The 14,073-nt window shown below is 39.7% G+C and overlaps 1 protein-coding gene across 1 annotated transcript in view; it reads left to right on the forward strand.

Moving 5' to 3' along the window:
* OGFOD3 (2-oxoglutarate and iron dependent oxygenase domain containing 3) overlaps positions 1 to 14,073 on the forward strand; it is a 33,039-nt gene that overhangs the window by 17,153 nt on the left and 1,813 nt on the right. The window contains exons 7-8 of the mRNA XM_065735187.1: positions 155 to 308; positions 3,794 to 3,917. Coding sequence (XP_065591259.1) covers positions 155 to 308; positions 3,794 to 3,917 — 278 coding nt within the window. The remainder of the gene's footprint in view (positions 1 to 154; positions 309 to 3,793; positions 3,918 to 14,073) is intronic.

Here is a 14,073-nt window from a genome sequence, read left to right on the forward strand (position 1 = left end):
CAAAAAAACTGGGAAAGGGGTTGGTATGTATTCTTCATTCATTCACTATCTGAGGAAGACCCTTAGCTCTGAGGAGCAGGAGAGGTGTGCCACAGTTTAGTTGGAGCAGTGCAGAGGCCCCATCCTTCAGTGTGCTGCGTTCTGTTCTTTGCAGTGATGTGCGACAGAGAATTCAACAGAAGATTGCTCAGGTGTTTGGTATCAGCTCTTCTTCCATGTACCTGACTAAGCCAACATTCTTCTCTAGAATAAACAGCACAGAAGCCAAGACAACACATGATGAATACTGGCACCCACACGTTGACAAGGTAAGTAGGAGACTTTAATGGGATGCAAATGTTCTGTGCTATTGTTAGATCATTTTAAAGTTATATTGCATTAAACAGTCAGGCACGTTCGAGAACTCGTTCTAGTAAAAATCCTTCTGATGAGGAACCTAAAAGAAAGATAAACAAATTTTAGGAGCCAAGCCAAGACCATTCTTCTGCAGTGGGAACATGGTACCCTATAAACAACTTCATGTTTTATTGTTAGTTTGTTTTTTAAGTGGCAATACCATGACTTTCTTTTAACTGTATAGTTTTCTATTTCTAGGCTCGTGGCTTAATACTTAAGGTTTCTCAATGGACTTACGTGGTTTACAATTGATATTAAGTTATTTGTGCTTCAAGCTGAATTCAGAGGTTCTGTGCAACCTGGATTCTATTTAAACTAAAACAGAAAAAAATCATATCCTTGAGTTTTAAGAATCACCTAAGATGGAACCAAACAAAATCTAAGTTACACCTCAGTGCTATAGTCTGTGTATGGGTAGTGTACCTTGAAGTCTATGACCTGAAACATCTAAGATTAAAAAAAAAAAAGTGGTGAGACATTTGTACCTTGGAAATATTTCCTGAAGAAAGAGTCCCTTTAGGAGCATTTGTTGTTGCTCACAATGCTAACACGCACTTCGTACTCTTTTGTGATGTTGGTGGATGCAACTTTGGTTTAGAAAACATGGTGGCAGAGAATCTGTGGGTGCCTATTCCTGGAGGTGACCAAGGCCTATTTGGATGGGCCCTGGGCAACCTGAGCTGGTGAGGGACAGCCAGCCCACAGGAGGGGTTGGGACTGTGTGGGCTTTAATGTTCCTTCCAACCCAAGGTGCTCTATGAATGATGGCATCAAATGCATGTGCTATTTGAAAGAATTGAGGCAAGGGGATTGTGCAGTCACTGGTGCAGCAAAGCCAAGACCATCTTCTGGATGCTTTTTGTTTAAAAAGCTGTGATTTCTATTTACCAGGTCCTAGCTTTCAGGAAAAATTATCATGTGTTGAATATATATATCTGCATGTAATTTTAATCTACTGTAGATATCCACAAATATGTTTATATATAGGGTATAAGAATATATATATGTTGTGCTTGTATATATATGATGTACATCTATATTGTGTATTTAGAAAGAGGTTAACAAATAAAAGTAGCTGGTCAGGCTATATGGCATTTAGAATGCAAAGCAGTGCCAGAGTCTGTGTTCCAACTTTTGGGTCCAGGGTCAGAAAATATTTCAAAGAAGGCTTAATGGGATGGACAAGTGGTATAGTTTCACAGTGTGTTTTCAGTGCAATTGACCTGCCTGGTGTTTTGAATTTTGCAGCTGAAAAAACAAACTGAGCTGTGCCCTTGGAGCACACTTTACCTTTTTCTCTGAGCTGCTGAGTATACTGCAATTACACTTCTCAATCTCAATATCCTTGGTTTGAAAGATTTTAAGTGCATAATGGAACAGCACAGTTCTATTATGTGTGTATGAGGCTTTGGATTTTTTTTTCCCCTAAAATCCATTTGTTTTTTAGTTACACAGGAATGGAAACCCTTAAATCACCCGAATGAATCATTTTATCTTGTTGACTTAATAACCAAGGTAAATCAAATAGAGTGTTGGCTTCAGATGTGGAGCTTCATCTTGGATGGGATTTGTTTGGAGCTGAACCTTTCAGATGTCAAATATCTGATTTATAATGGAATTGCTGTTGCATGCTCAACTCTGACAGCACAATAGTCTGATATTGTTCTCTAAGAGATGCGAACTAGATGAATCCTGCAGTCCCATGGGCAAGGATCCTGCCATCCTTCACAGACTTGTCAGGTTCCATCATAAAATCAGTCTTGTTTTATTTTTCTATCGAAGAACTTCAGGATTGAGTGCATATTTTCACTAATTTTGAGCCTAAGCTTCGTCATGATCAGTTTATGCCTATTTTGGTTTCTATGGACCCTCTTAATCAGTCTTGCTCCCTGCCCTTCTCCCAGTTCCACCTCCTCTTGTCCCTGTGGAGACAGCAGTTGCAGCCTTTTCAGCCTTTCTTCCCCAAGTTAAACAAGCAAAACCTGACACTAGCTGGAGTGTTTGTCATGGGAACAAAGCAGATTAAAACAGTTTTGCAAATCTGGCTGTGGGAGTAGGGCAGTAGAATGGCTGTTTTGAGGTGCTGCAGTGGTACATTTACTGCTTTATACTGCTGACGAGGTCTGGGTAAATACTGGGACAAGAGCATCGCCAAACATTCTTCGTTCCTGTGACTTGGACTGTTTATTGCTGGATTTGGCACTTTTCTTTAAGCCATTATGGTCAAAATAACAAAATGAGTAAGAAAGAAAATGTCTTCCTATGCCATCTGTCACTATGTTCTCTGTAATCATTGCCCTTACGGACTAATTTGTACAGCTGATGTCAAGCCAAAATAGAACTGGCAGTAATGAGTGTAACTTAAAACAAAAAAAAATAACATGAAAATATCAAGAAAACTTCAAAGTTTAGAAGTAGCACCTACCTCTAACAGTCACCAGGTGAGACAAAACACTCTGCTGATGATATGTACTTACACAGTGCTGCTGTGCTGTGCGTTTTCCTGTTTGATGGTGTAATGCAGAACTTGATTGAGCTGTGAGATGCTGTAAAGAAATTTGAGAATACAGCTGTTTACTTTTAAGCATCTTCTAAATTGCTGATGACATAGATATGAAAAGGAAATACTTTCAGATGCCAGCTAAACGCAGTGTTAAATACTTAATGTGTTGAGAGAAGCTGCTAATATATAGTGTGTGTATATATATAGTTTATACATATATACATAGCATTTCTCTTCCCCACATTCAATCTGCATAGTGAACAAAATATGTAAATAATACTTGAACAGGAATGAAAGTCATTCTGTTATACTTAGAAATGGGTTTGTGGCCTGTAGCAAAGACTTTGAAAGCTATGTTTGATGGTTTTTAAACAAAACTTGGAACATGCATTCCTTTCCACAAAATAAACGTGTATTTATTTGAAAAGTCAGTGACTGACTTATCATGAAGCTCCGGAATGACAGTAGATTAAAGAGAGAGTATATGGTGAGGTTTCCAGGAACCCCAAACTGATTAGCCAGGAGGTAGGGTTTATTATTTAAGGACTGGTTTTGGGCATCATCATCAGCATTGTGGTGAAGTTTTATCTTGAAATAATACAAATAGATCTGAACCTTTGTTTGATGTGCACAGGTGTAACTTCTGACGCTGCAGTTTTTGCTGGCTGTTCAATAAACGCAGTGGGGATGAGCTGATGGCTGGACTAGATGATCTTGGTGGTCTTCCCAACATTAATGAGTCTATGATCCTGTATTTGGGATAACAGAGATCAGTAGGAGCATTTCTTTAGTTACAGTAACTCCGAGGATAGAAGTAATAAAGGTAAAATGCTACTGTGTTGTATGTGTATAGTGTTTGTATAAACGTAACCAATAATACTGACTTACTCTTAGGTGACTTACGGCTCTTTTGATTATACTTCACTGCTCTACCTCTCTGACTACGCCGAAGATTTTGGTGGTGGACGGTTTGTGTTTATGGATGCAGGATCCAACAAGACGATAGAGCCCCAAGCAGGTAGGAGTCTTGGCTTGCCTGCATTGAGGCAGGCTGTCCTGTGCCCTTGGTGGGCTGTCTGGTACAGCAGGACTTAGCGTTTTGTGTCGGGAGTAATTATGGAATGATGCAGTTTTCTGCTTTTTTGTGTGTGTTTTGAGATTGTTTGGGTAAAAAGTAAAGATGAATAATGTTAGGGAGGAATAGTTTGTAATATCTGGAGTAAATTTGTGACAAAGTGACTTCCTTGAAAGCTGTGGCATTGAGAGCTGCAATCCAGCTACAGCAGCTTAGTGGGTTACAGTGCATCAAGAGCGAAGAGATCTATGAACATCCTTACACTACAGCAAATCCACAATAAAGCAATTTATTTTGCATCTTGTGGCCTGAAATTTCTTTGCTGTTCAAAGTGGGGCTCGGTGCTCTGTAATTACTATGGTCCGGGTGTGAAGGTGATGAATTACCACAGTGCTGCTGGTGTGAAGTTCCATGATGAACCGTGGTAACTTGATTATAAGTCCATTCATGTTTTCAATAGATGTGATAAAAATGAGCATTCAGGTGGCTGGAAGTTATACCTAAAAAAAGCCTTTCCTTAAGGATGGCTTAAAATTTTTCCAGTAGGTGGATTATTTGAAATTAGAATTACTTTGGGCAATGTGCATAGGAAGAAAGTGCTCAGTCTCAGCTCACCTGCCTGGTAGGTGAGCAGGGAGCTTGCAGCAGTGTTCCTCAGTGCTTTATAATACTAGGCCAGTCACATTTTTGCAGGAAAAAAAATCAAGGACAGGTTTATATTTCTACTGTGTTCAGTCTTTTTTATAGGAGAAAAAAAAAAGAGAAACTTAAAGAGAAAAGAGAAACTCTCGTTTAAAGACAGCATCAGTTATTGTTTCCTGATAGGTGTTAACTCAAGCAGATCTTACCGTGACCATCTTACCATTAATGGATGTGGGTTTGTGGTGGCTTTTTCTTTCTTTTTTTTTTTTTTTAATTTATTTTTATCTGTGTGTCCTGTGAGTCATAATGATCCACTCAGCAGCTGTAAAACAGGTTTGGGTAAACTCTGAGTTTGTCTTTGGGTTTGGTATCAATAGTTGTACACTTGATTATTTTGGCTTCTCTGGTTGAAAATAAATGCTGAGCTGGATGTATTATCACTTGGAAAATGCTGCCATTTGTGTTTTGAAAGGCAGAAAATTAAACTGGGTCATTTCCAGGTACAGCTCTGAGATGAACGTGTTGGTTTTAGAGCTGAATGCCAGGTAGCTGGGAGCACTGCTGTCTCCTTGTGCAGCACGGGGGCAGTCAGTCCCATTGCTGTATGTGGCATTCCCCGACTTCTTTTCAAAGTCTGCAACTGTGAAATTGCATCTGTTCAGCCCCATCCATCTAATTTTCCAGCTCTGCTGCAAGGTGTTTGCTCTTTGTCCCTGTTGGATGGGAAAGGGGGATCAGATGAGGCTGAGGTGAGGAAAGATTTTTAACAGCAGCTGATGGTGCAAGTTCCCTTCCATGGGTTTTTGTGTTAACAGTATGTGTTAAATACAACTGGCTAAACACACCTTTTATAATAAAGGAATGCTGAGCTTAGGGAGAACAGTCATGTTTGAGAGCTGAGAAGTGCTACACGGGCACTGCAGAAAATGAAGTTCAGCACCAGCTACACCTTTCTTCCACACTCCTTTGTGTAAGTGCAGCTGCCAGGGCTCCCATGACAGTGTCACTGCCTGTGGTGCTATCTAAATAATTACCCAAGTCTTGTGAGAGACAGAGAAAAGGTTTAGAGGAGGCACAATGTGATGGCAATTTTGCTTCAATTTCCTCTTGCTGATAAAAATGCAGTTTGTGAAAGAATGAGAACTGGAGAATACCCCCAGGGTGTTTTCTGTTGCTGGTACAAGTTGATCTATTTTTCATGTTCAGAATGTTCCTTCTTCATGGTTGGTTTTTTTTTTCCTTTCTCTTTCTTTCTTGTTTTTCTTCTTTTTTGGTTTATGCTTTTGATCCTTTGCTTTTCTGATCACTCCAGCTTTTCAAACCACGTCGATTATCTTTTATGCTTCTTGCTCAGGATGATTTGGACTTCTTTAGAGCTGATTGTTGTGATCACTAGTACGTGGCAGCCAATTTACTTTCTCTATGACAGTAATAACATTTACATCCTAAAGCTGTCCTTGCTTGTTTCAGAGTTGGTCTGCGTTTTGGGAATCTGGTGTTCTGTGCTAAAATGAGCACATTCCTTTTTCTGCATGTGGTAATTTATTATAGTGCCAGATTCTGCAGCAGAGAACAGAAGGGCATTATATGGATGCAGCAGAGCAGGAAAACGGTCATTGGAAATTATAAAATAAAAATAAAAAAATTACAAAACCCCTTCGTTTTTGGGATTCCCTCCTTATGGAGCCTAGTTTGCAAATATTTATCATGTTTGTGGCACATGTGAGAAGTCCACGAGTCCTGTTTGCACACATTCGAATGTGTTAGGCTGATCTTAAGACTGTCATGTGTGCCATGTTCTGTAATGTTGGTTTGTGTAACAAGGACTAAATCCATCCAGCTTGAGGAGAGTATTGCAGTTTATATCAGTCAGATATTTGGCTTTTTGAAAAATCGTTTTTTGTGTAAGAGCAGATGGAAGTCATAATCACTTTTTTTTGTTTGTGAGTTTAGGGAGGAGAAGAACAGAAGATGCAAAAGGAATCATGTCCATTGGAGAGTGTGAAATGTGACTTTCCTGTTTCAATTGTCAAGCTCAGTGTACTTTCCTAGTTGTCAGAGAGAAGTGTGTTTCTGGAAGTGTGGAAATATTTGAGGTGAAGGTATGACCTATTTGGAACTTGTGACGTTGGGTTATTCTTCATTTAGAATGGAAAAAAGTATGCACTCGAAGCCTGATAGTGCTCAGGTAAGGAAAAGCAGATGTCCTGGAGTGAGTACCTGGTGTTCTTACAGTGTAGGAATGGGCTTCAATGTGTCTGTGTGCATTTACTGAGGTAAGTGTAGTGTTATTGCAGTGGTTAGATATCATACGATTGTCAGATCTCATAATCACAAGAATAATTGCAGTACTTCAAGTTAAGTGACACAAATTTGTCATCTTTTTTTTTTTCCCTTACTGTGCCCTTCAAAAAAGTCCATCATGGAGCAATTCACTGTTAAGGGCTGTGGGAATGCAGGATAACAGAGCGCAGTGACACAAGAGAAAACAACTTGCAGATTGAGATGTCCCACAACATTAATACAAGGTGTGGAAACTGTGTTTAGAGCTTATATTATTTATTCTGCTTGTGTCGTGAAATATGATTTTTCACTGACTGTAGGTGCTCTTTCTCCCCATTTAATCTGGATGATGCTGATTTAATTTAGATGAAGATAATCTTCTGACATTCCTAGCTTTAGTCTCCTTTCAATCAGCAAAACTGGGTCACATCTTGATGATGAATCGGTAACAGCTGAAAGCTGAGAATTGATTTAAAACCAAAACAAAAATACCACACTAGGAGCTGTCAGTCCTGGAGAGAGGGAAGTGGAGTGGACATTAGCAGCTGTGGGAATAACCAGCTTTTATGGGTTGAAGGAGAGGTGGCAATTTGTAGTGATTTGCTCTACCAGTCCTGAAATGCTTTTGGGACTGGTAAGATGATCACAGAGGGATGGTAGTAAAATGAGGACCTCTTGGAACTGTGAAAGAAGTACACTGTCACAAAGACACACAGTAGCTCTGTAGGTCCTCACAGAATCATTAAAGTTGGAAAGACCACTAAGGTTGTCTTGTTCAGCCACCAGCCCATGCCTGTGACCACTCTAAACCATGTATGTATTTGTATGTAGAACCTGCAAGATTTCCTTTTCCTTTCTCTTCTGTTTTCCAGGGAAGGTCAACTTCCAGACTCTGTTTTTGTATTCCAGCCATGTGTAGTGATAGGTTTCTGATGTCATTAAAAATAGATACATCTTTTAATTGGGCCAATAAATCAACAGTACCTGGGAAGTACAGCTCAGTCCTGCACTTCACATGCTGCTTTACACGTACTACAATGTCTACTTGAGAGCATCTGTTATTGAGGCCTGTAGTGGCCATTTTAAAATAGCTGGACCATTGAAAGCTGAGGAGTGCTAGTGAGATGAGTGAGAGCCAAACAAACAGATGTCTCATGTTAATGCTTTACAGAGCACTGTCAGTTGGGAGAATTGGCTGGTATAAAGTACTTTGTTCTAAATGAGCACATGGAGTGTGCACCTTATTACTTTTCATTCCTCACTGCATTTCTGCCAGGCTTTGGTTGTATATAAAGTGGATACAGGCTGATGTTTTAGGAACTTGATTTGATGCTGCTGAACAAATATGCAGTGAAGCTGAAGGCATGAGGAGGGAGCACAGCAAAACTGAACTTCATGAAATTTGGGTCATGTAACAGGTGAAGTACAACAGAAAACAGCCAAACTAAGGGTTTATTCTGTGATGCTATATCAGTAGTGATGTTTCAATTCTTGGTTCTTAAGTTTTGTGAAGTTTTGTGAATTGCAGACTGTAGGTACTGTCATGAGCTCCCTTCTGTTTATGCTTTAGTGATATTCTAAATCAAAGCATGAATTACACCTCTATCAGGAATCTGGCATCTATGTGTTTTGATCCCAGCTGTGCTAAACATGGTGTGTTTAGCAAAGTCAAGTAGAGGAAAATTAGATGACTCAGAGGTATTTCATGTGATCGAAATTGCAATATGCTATTCTCAGAGGGCTTCTCTTGGAGCTTTTCATAGGAGTCCAGTTTAGAAACCTTCTTCTACATTGCAGAGTGGTGCAGACTGGGAGAACAGAGCACTTTTGGAGCATGGGTTGGGTGAGGCTGAGTACCAAACGGAGAATATGGGAGATAAGAGAGGTGATATCCCTGTCCTTTTCTCTCAGGTGTAGGGAGGAGGAGTGGGCCCAAAAGGTGTGTGTGGTACTGCAGGGGAGATGAGGGGAAAACACAGTTTGCACTTTTCATTTCTGAATACTGGATTGTCTCACTCATAGACATAATGTACAGAGCAGAAAGTTATTTTGAGCAACTGGCTGTGCTGGTGGCAGTGAGGCAGGCAGGATTCTGTTGAAATCTAGAAATGCACATGTATTTTTTTTTTTAGTCAGAAATAATTAAGTTGTTCATTTACTTTCTTTAAAAGCTGTAATTTGTAAGTTTTCAGTCCAGCTGATTTTTGATTTGAAGTAAAGGCAGTTGCTTTTAAAATTATTAATAATACTTAAGCAAATTACAGTGAAGCTATGAGGGCTGGCCACGTTAATCATTAATTTTATTCATAAAAGGAAGTAATTATCTACTAAAAATATCTGGAGAAAGTTTGCAACCAGTTCTCATTAGGTACCCATTTTGATGTACTTTTGGGCCCTAATTGCCTTTGCTTGGCACACTTTTAACCTGTGTATGTAGGGAAATCGTTTAGAGAAGCTTGTGCCCTCTCTTCCCCCATAAAGGCTGGCAGAACATCCAGACTCACGTCTCACTTCGAGAACAGTGAATATGAACTTGATTTATGTCTGGGATGAAATCCACATCAGCAGCATAATCGTGTGCAGGTAGGTGTAGGATGCACACACCAGCTGCTCTTTCTTCTTTCTTGTAGCAAAGGCAATGCTCCTTTTAATACATGAGAAACAGCCCTTCCAAATGCCAATAATTTTTTATTGTGTGATTACAGAAAATGTAAGAGTTTTGTTTTGTTTTGCCTAGTGATACAGTGTTTGGGGAGGTGGAAGACTGTACATGAAAATGAATCATCAATTTATCCTGAGAGCACAATTGTGCAGTATCCTGGGCAGTGCTTCTGTCTTGGTGTCCTTCAGCAGACAAAACACTTGTTTTTTTTTGTCCATGAGTAACATTTAGAGCTGGTAAATGCTAAGCAGACAGTGAAAGCTGTCAATGCATGGGATGAAAGAGGCTGAGTAGATCTGTAGTGCTAAATAAACTCTTCCTGCTTCCCTTTACTCTGGCAGAGGAGTTGCTTCATTTCCTTTCGAGCAGCAGCTCAGTCCTTCCAGTGACCCTGCCAGCTGCTCAGGACAGTGTCTGAAGGCAAGACCTCTTGCATTCCCCCTCACCCTCTTCTTCCCTGGTGTCCAGCCCTGGTTCATACCAGTGAAAGGAGGATGGTGAAGGGTCACTTAGCCTCTCCCTTACTTGCTTGTGTGGTTGAGTGTTGGTCTAGACAATCATAACCCGTGATTTGCAGTTTCTGCTTTTTATATTTGTGTGAGCCAAGAAGCGTACAAGGAAATTTGGCAGTAAGTTAAACTAGCAGAGCCAAAAGAATGCTGCCAAGAAAGCAAAAGCTGTGGGGTTATGTGGAAGATGGGAGCATAAAGGGGTTAGAATGCAGTAACAACATGGGCTTGTTGCAATCAGGGTACTGCAGAAAGCGGTGGCCAGCATTGATATTAATGGGAATGGCCTATTCTGTGAAAATCAGAATAACTGAAGTCAGAAGGGATTTCTGGAGATCATCTAGTCACAGTTTCCTGATAGAGAATTGATCACAGGAGATACAAAATATGTGTATCTGAAATATGTGCTTGGGAAGTTTCCTGTCTAAATGTTTGCTGATCTGTTAATATTTACTGTTAATGCTGTCATTACATGTGCTAATAATATGACCCTGAGCGACCTGATGCAACTTGGACACAATTTAGAAGTTAGCCCTCAATTTAGAAAGGAGATGGATAAGATGTCCTCCCAAGGTCTCTTCCTACTGAGATTAAGTAGTGAATCTGTAATTCTATATGCAGCGAATCTGTGATAAGAAACGTAATAACATTGTAGTATGTAGTTTTTCGTTGTTGAATCTGAGCACTGGTTATATTTTAACATTTCTGTGGTTGTTAAAGTCTTTTTATTTATTCTCTGTCATGTTATGATAGTCTTACGTACCTTTCTATTTGTTCTTGTGCCAGAATAGATACAGCCAACAGAAGATATTCTTTATAATAGTTGTCAAGCAGCAATGCATTAACTGGAGAATACTATACTGGTGTTCACTAATTAATCTGAACAGAATTTTTCCTCTTAATTTTAGAGACAAGGAAACAAATGAGAAATTGAACGGTTTTGGTAAAAGTTGTGCTACAAGTCAGGGGCATAGTTGTCAATGACTTTTTTTTTATATTCTTCCAGTCTATTTTGCCTCCTAGGACTGAGCCTACGTAGAAAACTGTAGGCAGTTTGCTTACAAAAATGCTTACAACTTGGATGCTGAGATTCAGCAGGCATAATATCTCCAGAGACCAAGCCTTATGGGAATACTGTAAAATATGGCTGAAGGCGTAACTAAATGGCTGCTGATGATGAAATATGCTTTGGTTTTACTGCTGCTGAAGTATTTTCCATGAATAGTGTTACTTTATCAAAATTAGAGTCCTGGGCAACTCACAGCAGTGGATCTTGTAGCTGGTGCTTATGTCTTCATAAATAATGATTCATGTGGATTACTGCAAAAATTGGTTAACAAAAAAACTCAGGAGAGCAAGAGGCTACCTCTGATATAGTTACAGCCTTGCTTCCTTCCCACTTTTTCACACTGTAAGCTTTTCTCAGCCTGATGGCATTTGAGAGCTCAACTTCTGTCAGTGACATGGAAGACCGGGGTTCAGTTTTGGTGGATGCTGTCATGCTGAGCTTGTTAGTAATTCCCTGTCTTGGATCAGTGTGAGAAGCTGACGTATTTAAATGAGTTTGCACGTAAGTTTTCTTTTAACTGTGATACAATTCACCTGCTGGTGAATAAGTGGGGACCACGTTAAAAAGGAGCCAAGAAGCAGCTGTGGATGAAACACATACAGAAGCAGAGCTGGAGTGGCTGCACCATGGTAACACCTGCTCCAGTCTGCAAGGAACAGAAGCTCATCGGATGAGCTTTCATTGTCACAGAGTCCACCATGGAAACACTTTCTAGGAAAAAAGGAAGGGACAAGAAGACAGGTTGTAGATACAAGCATTCTTAAATCAAAGGCAAGGACTGATTGATTCCTTCTGTTTCTATGGAGATTTGCAGGCTGTGGGCAAGCTTATTATTTAGCAACATGCTCCTGTAGGTATTCAGGTTACCACAAATCTTTTTTTTTTCTATTATAGAAAGAAAGGTCAGAACAGGTGCATTTACATAGGGTGATGTTGAGTGCTCATTCCCATGTTGCAGTAAGGAAGTTCTGCTCTTCCATGGAGCTAGGCTGGAGTACACCTCACTCTGCAACTACAGTGCAGTGTTATGGGGATCTTGAAGCTATTTGGGAGCAGCTGTGAAGGAGTGTTTGATTGTTGCCAGGAAAAAGGCCATTGATGGAAAGGCCTTCAAAATGTCACTATTTTTATCTAGTACAGGAGCTGTATGTCTGAGTGTTAAAGGCACTGTATGCTTGGACGTGCTGCCCTCATTGCTGTGGTATGCCTTGTCTGATTCAGTTCCTCTGGAACAGCAAGTGGAGGTGAGAAGGAGACAGAGAGTAGATGTGGGAGGGCAGCCCACAGCACTTCCTTTAATCTTCTGCATCAAAACTGTTCCCTGAGGCTGAGGCACTGGTTAAAGCACTGTGAAACTAAACAGGTGATGGAGTTTTTGGCACCTCGCAGTGATGGGGGAAAATGTGAGTCAAATGTTTATATTCAGGATGAAATACTTTTCAGACTTGATTTATCTCGGAGGCAAAAACAACAACAACACAACACCAACCTATTATCACTCTTGATATTGTTTCTAACCCAAGAACAATTCCAGTCTTCATCTTTCAGGACCTGGCTCGGAGACTGGTGTCTCTGAAAGCTTGGAAGAACTGAACTCAGGAGGAGAAGTGATCCCTCTCCTGTTTTTTTTGTTTTTTTTTCACTCCCCAGAAGTTCATCTCTTAAGAACCAAGGATAACCTCAATTTCTCTTTGGTTAGAAACCATCGTGCTATAAAGCTGCATTGAGTAGTAGCTTATGCTCTCAGAAAAGCTTACAGTTTAACAGGAAGCATTCATAAATCAAACTTTCTGTGGAGGGAAATAGTAGTCAAGATTCTGTTACTTGAGCAGAAAAGCATGTTGGAAAGAGACCTTCACAAGCAGGTTGGGAGTGGAGACAGAAATAAAAAAAAAAAAACATCTATAGTCTTTCTTACCTCAAATAAGAAAAGGACAAAGGAAGAAGGATTTGAATTTTGCATGGTTTGTCCTGAGTTTTTGTTGCTCAAAAACATTTCATCATGAAATGGAGTCCACATGCACTTCTTTGGTTTGCATTGTATAGCTGAAGAACCATTTTAGCATTTTGTTACAGATGCTAAGATCTCTTAGTGGAGCTTAGTGGAACTGCCTTGGACACATCTTCCTCACCCAGTGACAGAAATCCTAGCACAGCCACATGACTTGTGTGAGCATGTAATGTAATTTTCATATATATATATACATATATATATATATGTATAAAATTTGGCATTTAAAACCTCAAACTCAAAATTGATCAAAAATTGCTAGAACAAAGACAGCACATGCCTAGGACACACTTCTGTAGGCAACTTTCTTACTTCTCACCTGCTTGCTTTCTTGTAATGATTGTTTTCCAGATGCTGCGTATTTAAGCAATATCATGAAGTGTCTTGTCTTGGTGTGCTTGAGAGGTCGATCGCTAAAGGTGTGCCATTCCAGAACAGGATGATTTTATCTTGTATCTTTCTCCAGGTGTCCTAGATAATGGTGTTACTCTTTATCCCTTAAAAATTTTATCAGGTGTGATGAGAATTTGTTCTTTTTTCCCCTTTTTGAACAGTTATACTGTGAAGAATGGGGTACAGTGGGAACACTGTGCTTTCATATCAAAATTTTGTAATGGAAATGATTTTAAAATACTTCTTCCTCACTTGTGAAGAATTTATCTTCAGAAACAGCCAGTAAACTTGTTTGGTGACATGGAGACACTAACAGGCAGATATGGGACTGGATGCACAAGAACTGTAAAATACTGTGTATCTGAGGACATATATTTATTAAAGAAGAAAATTAAAACACGTTCTGTGTAGCTGAAGAATCCATTTTAACTGGTTTAAACAGAAGCTCGTGTAATTCTGAATTACTATTATTTCTAATAGGAGATCTATCAAAAAAGCTTGAGAGTCAGTGTAAGGCAAAGCTTTGGGTG

The sequence above is a fragment of the Cyrtonyx montezumae genome, unplaced genomic scaffold, assembly GCF_038088225.1.
Source record: "Cyrtonyx montezumae isolate F1298 unplaced genomic scaffold, pur_monq_1.0 scaffold_19, whole genome shotgun sequence".
NCBI lineage: Eukaryota > Metazoa > Chordata > Aves > Galliformes > Odontophoridae > Cyrtonyx > Cyrtonyx montezumae.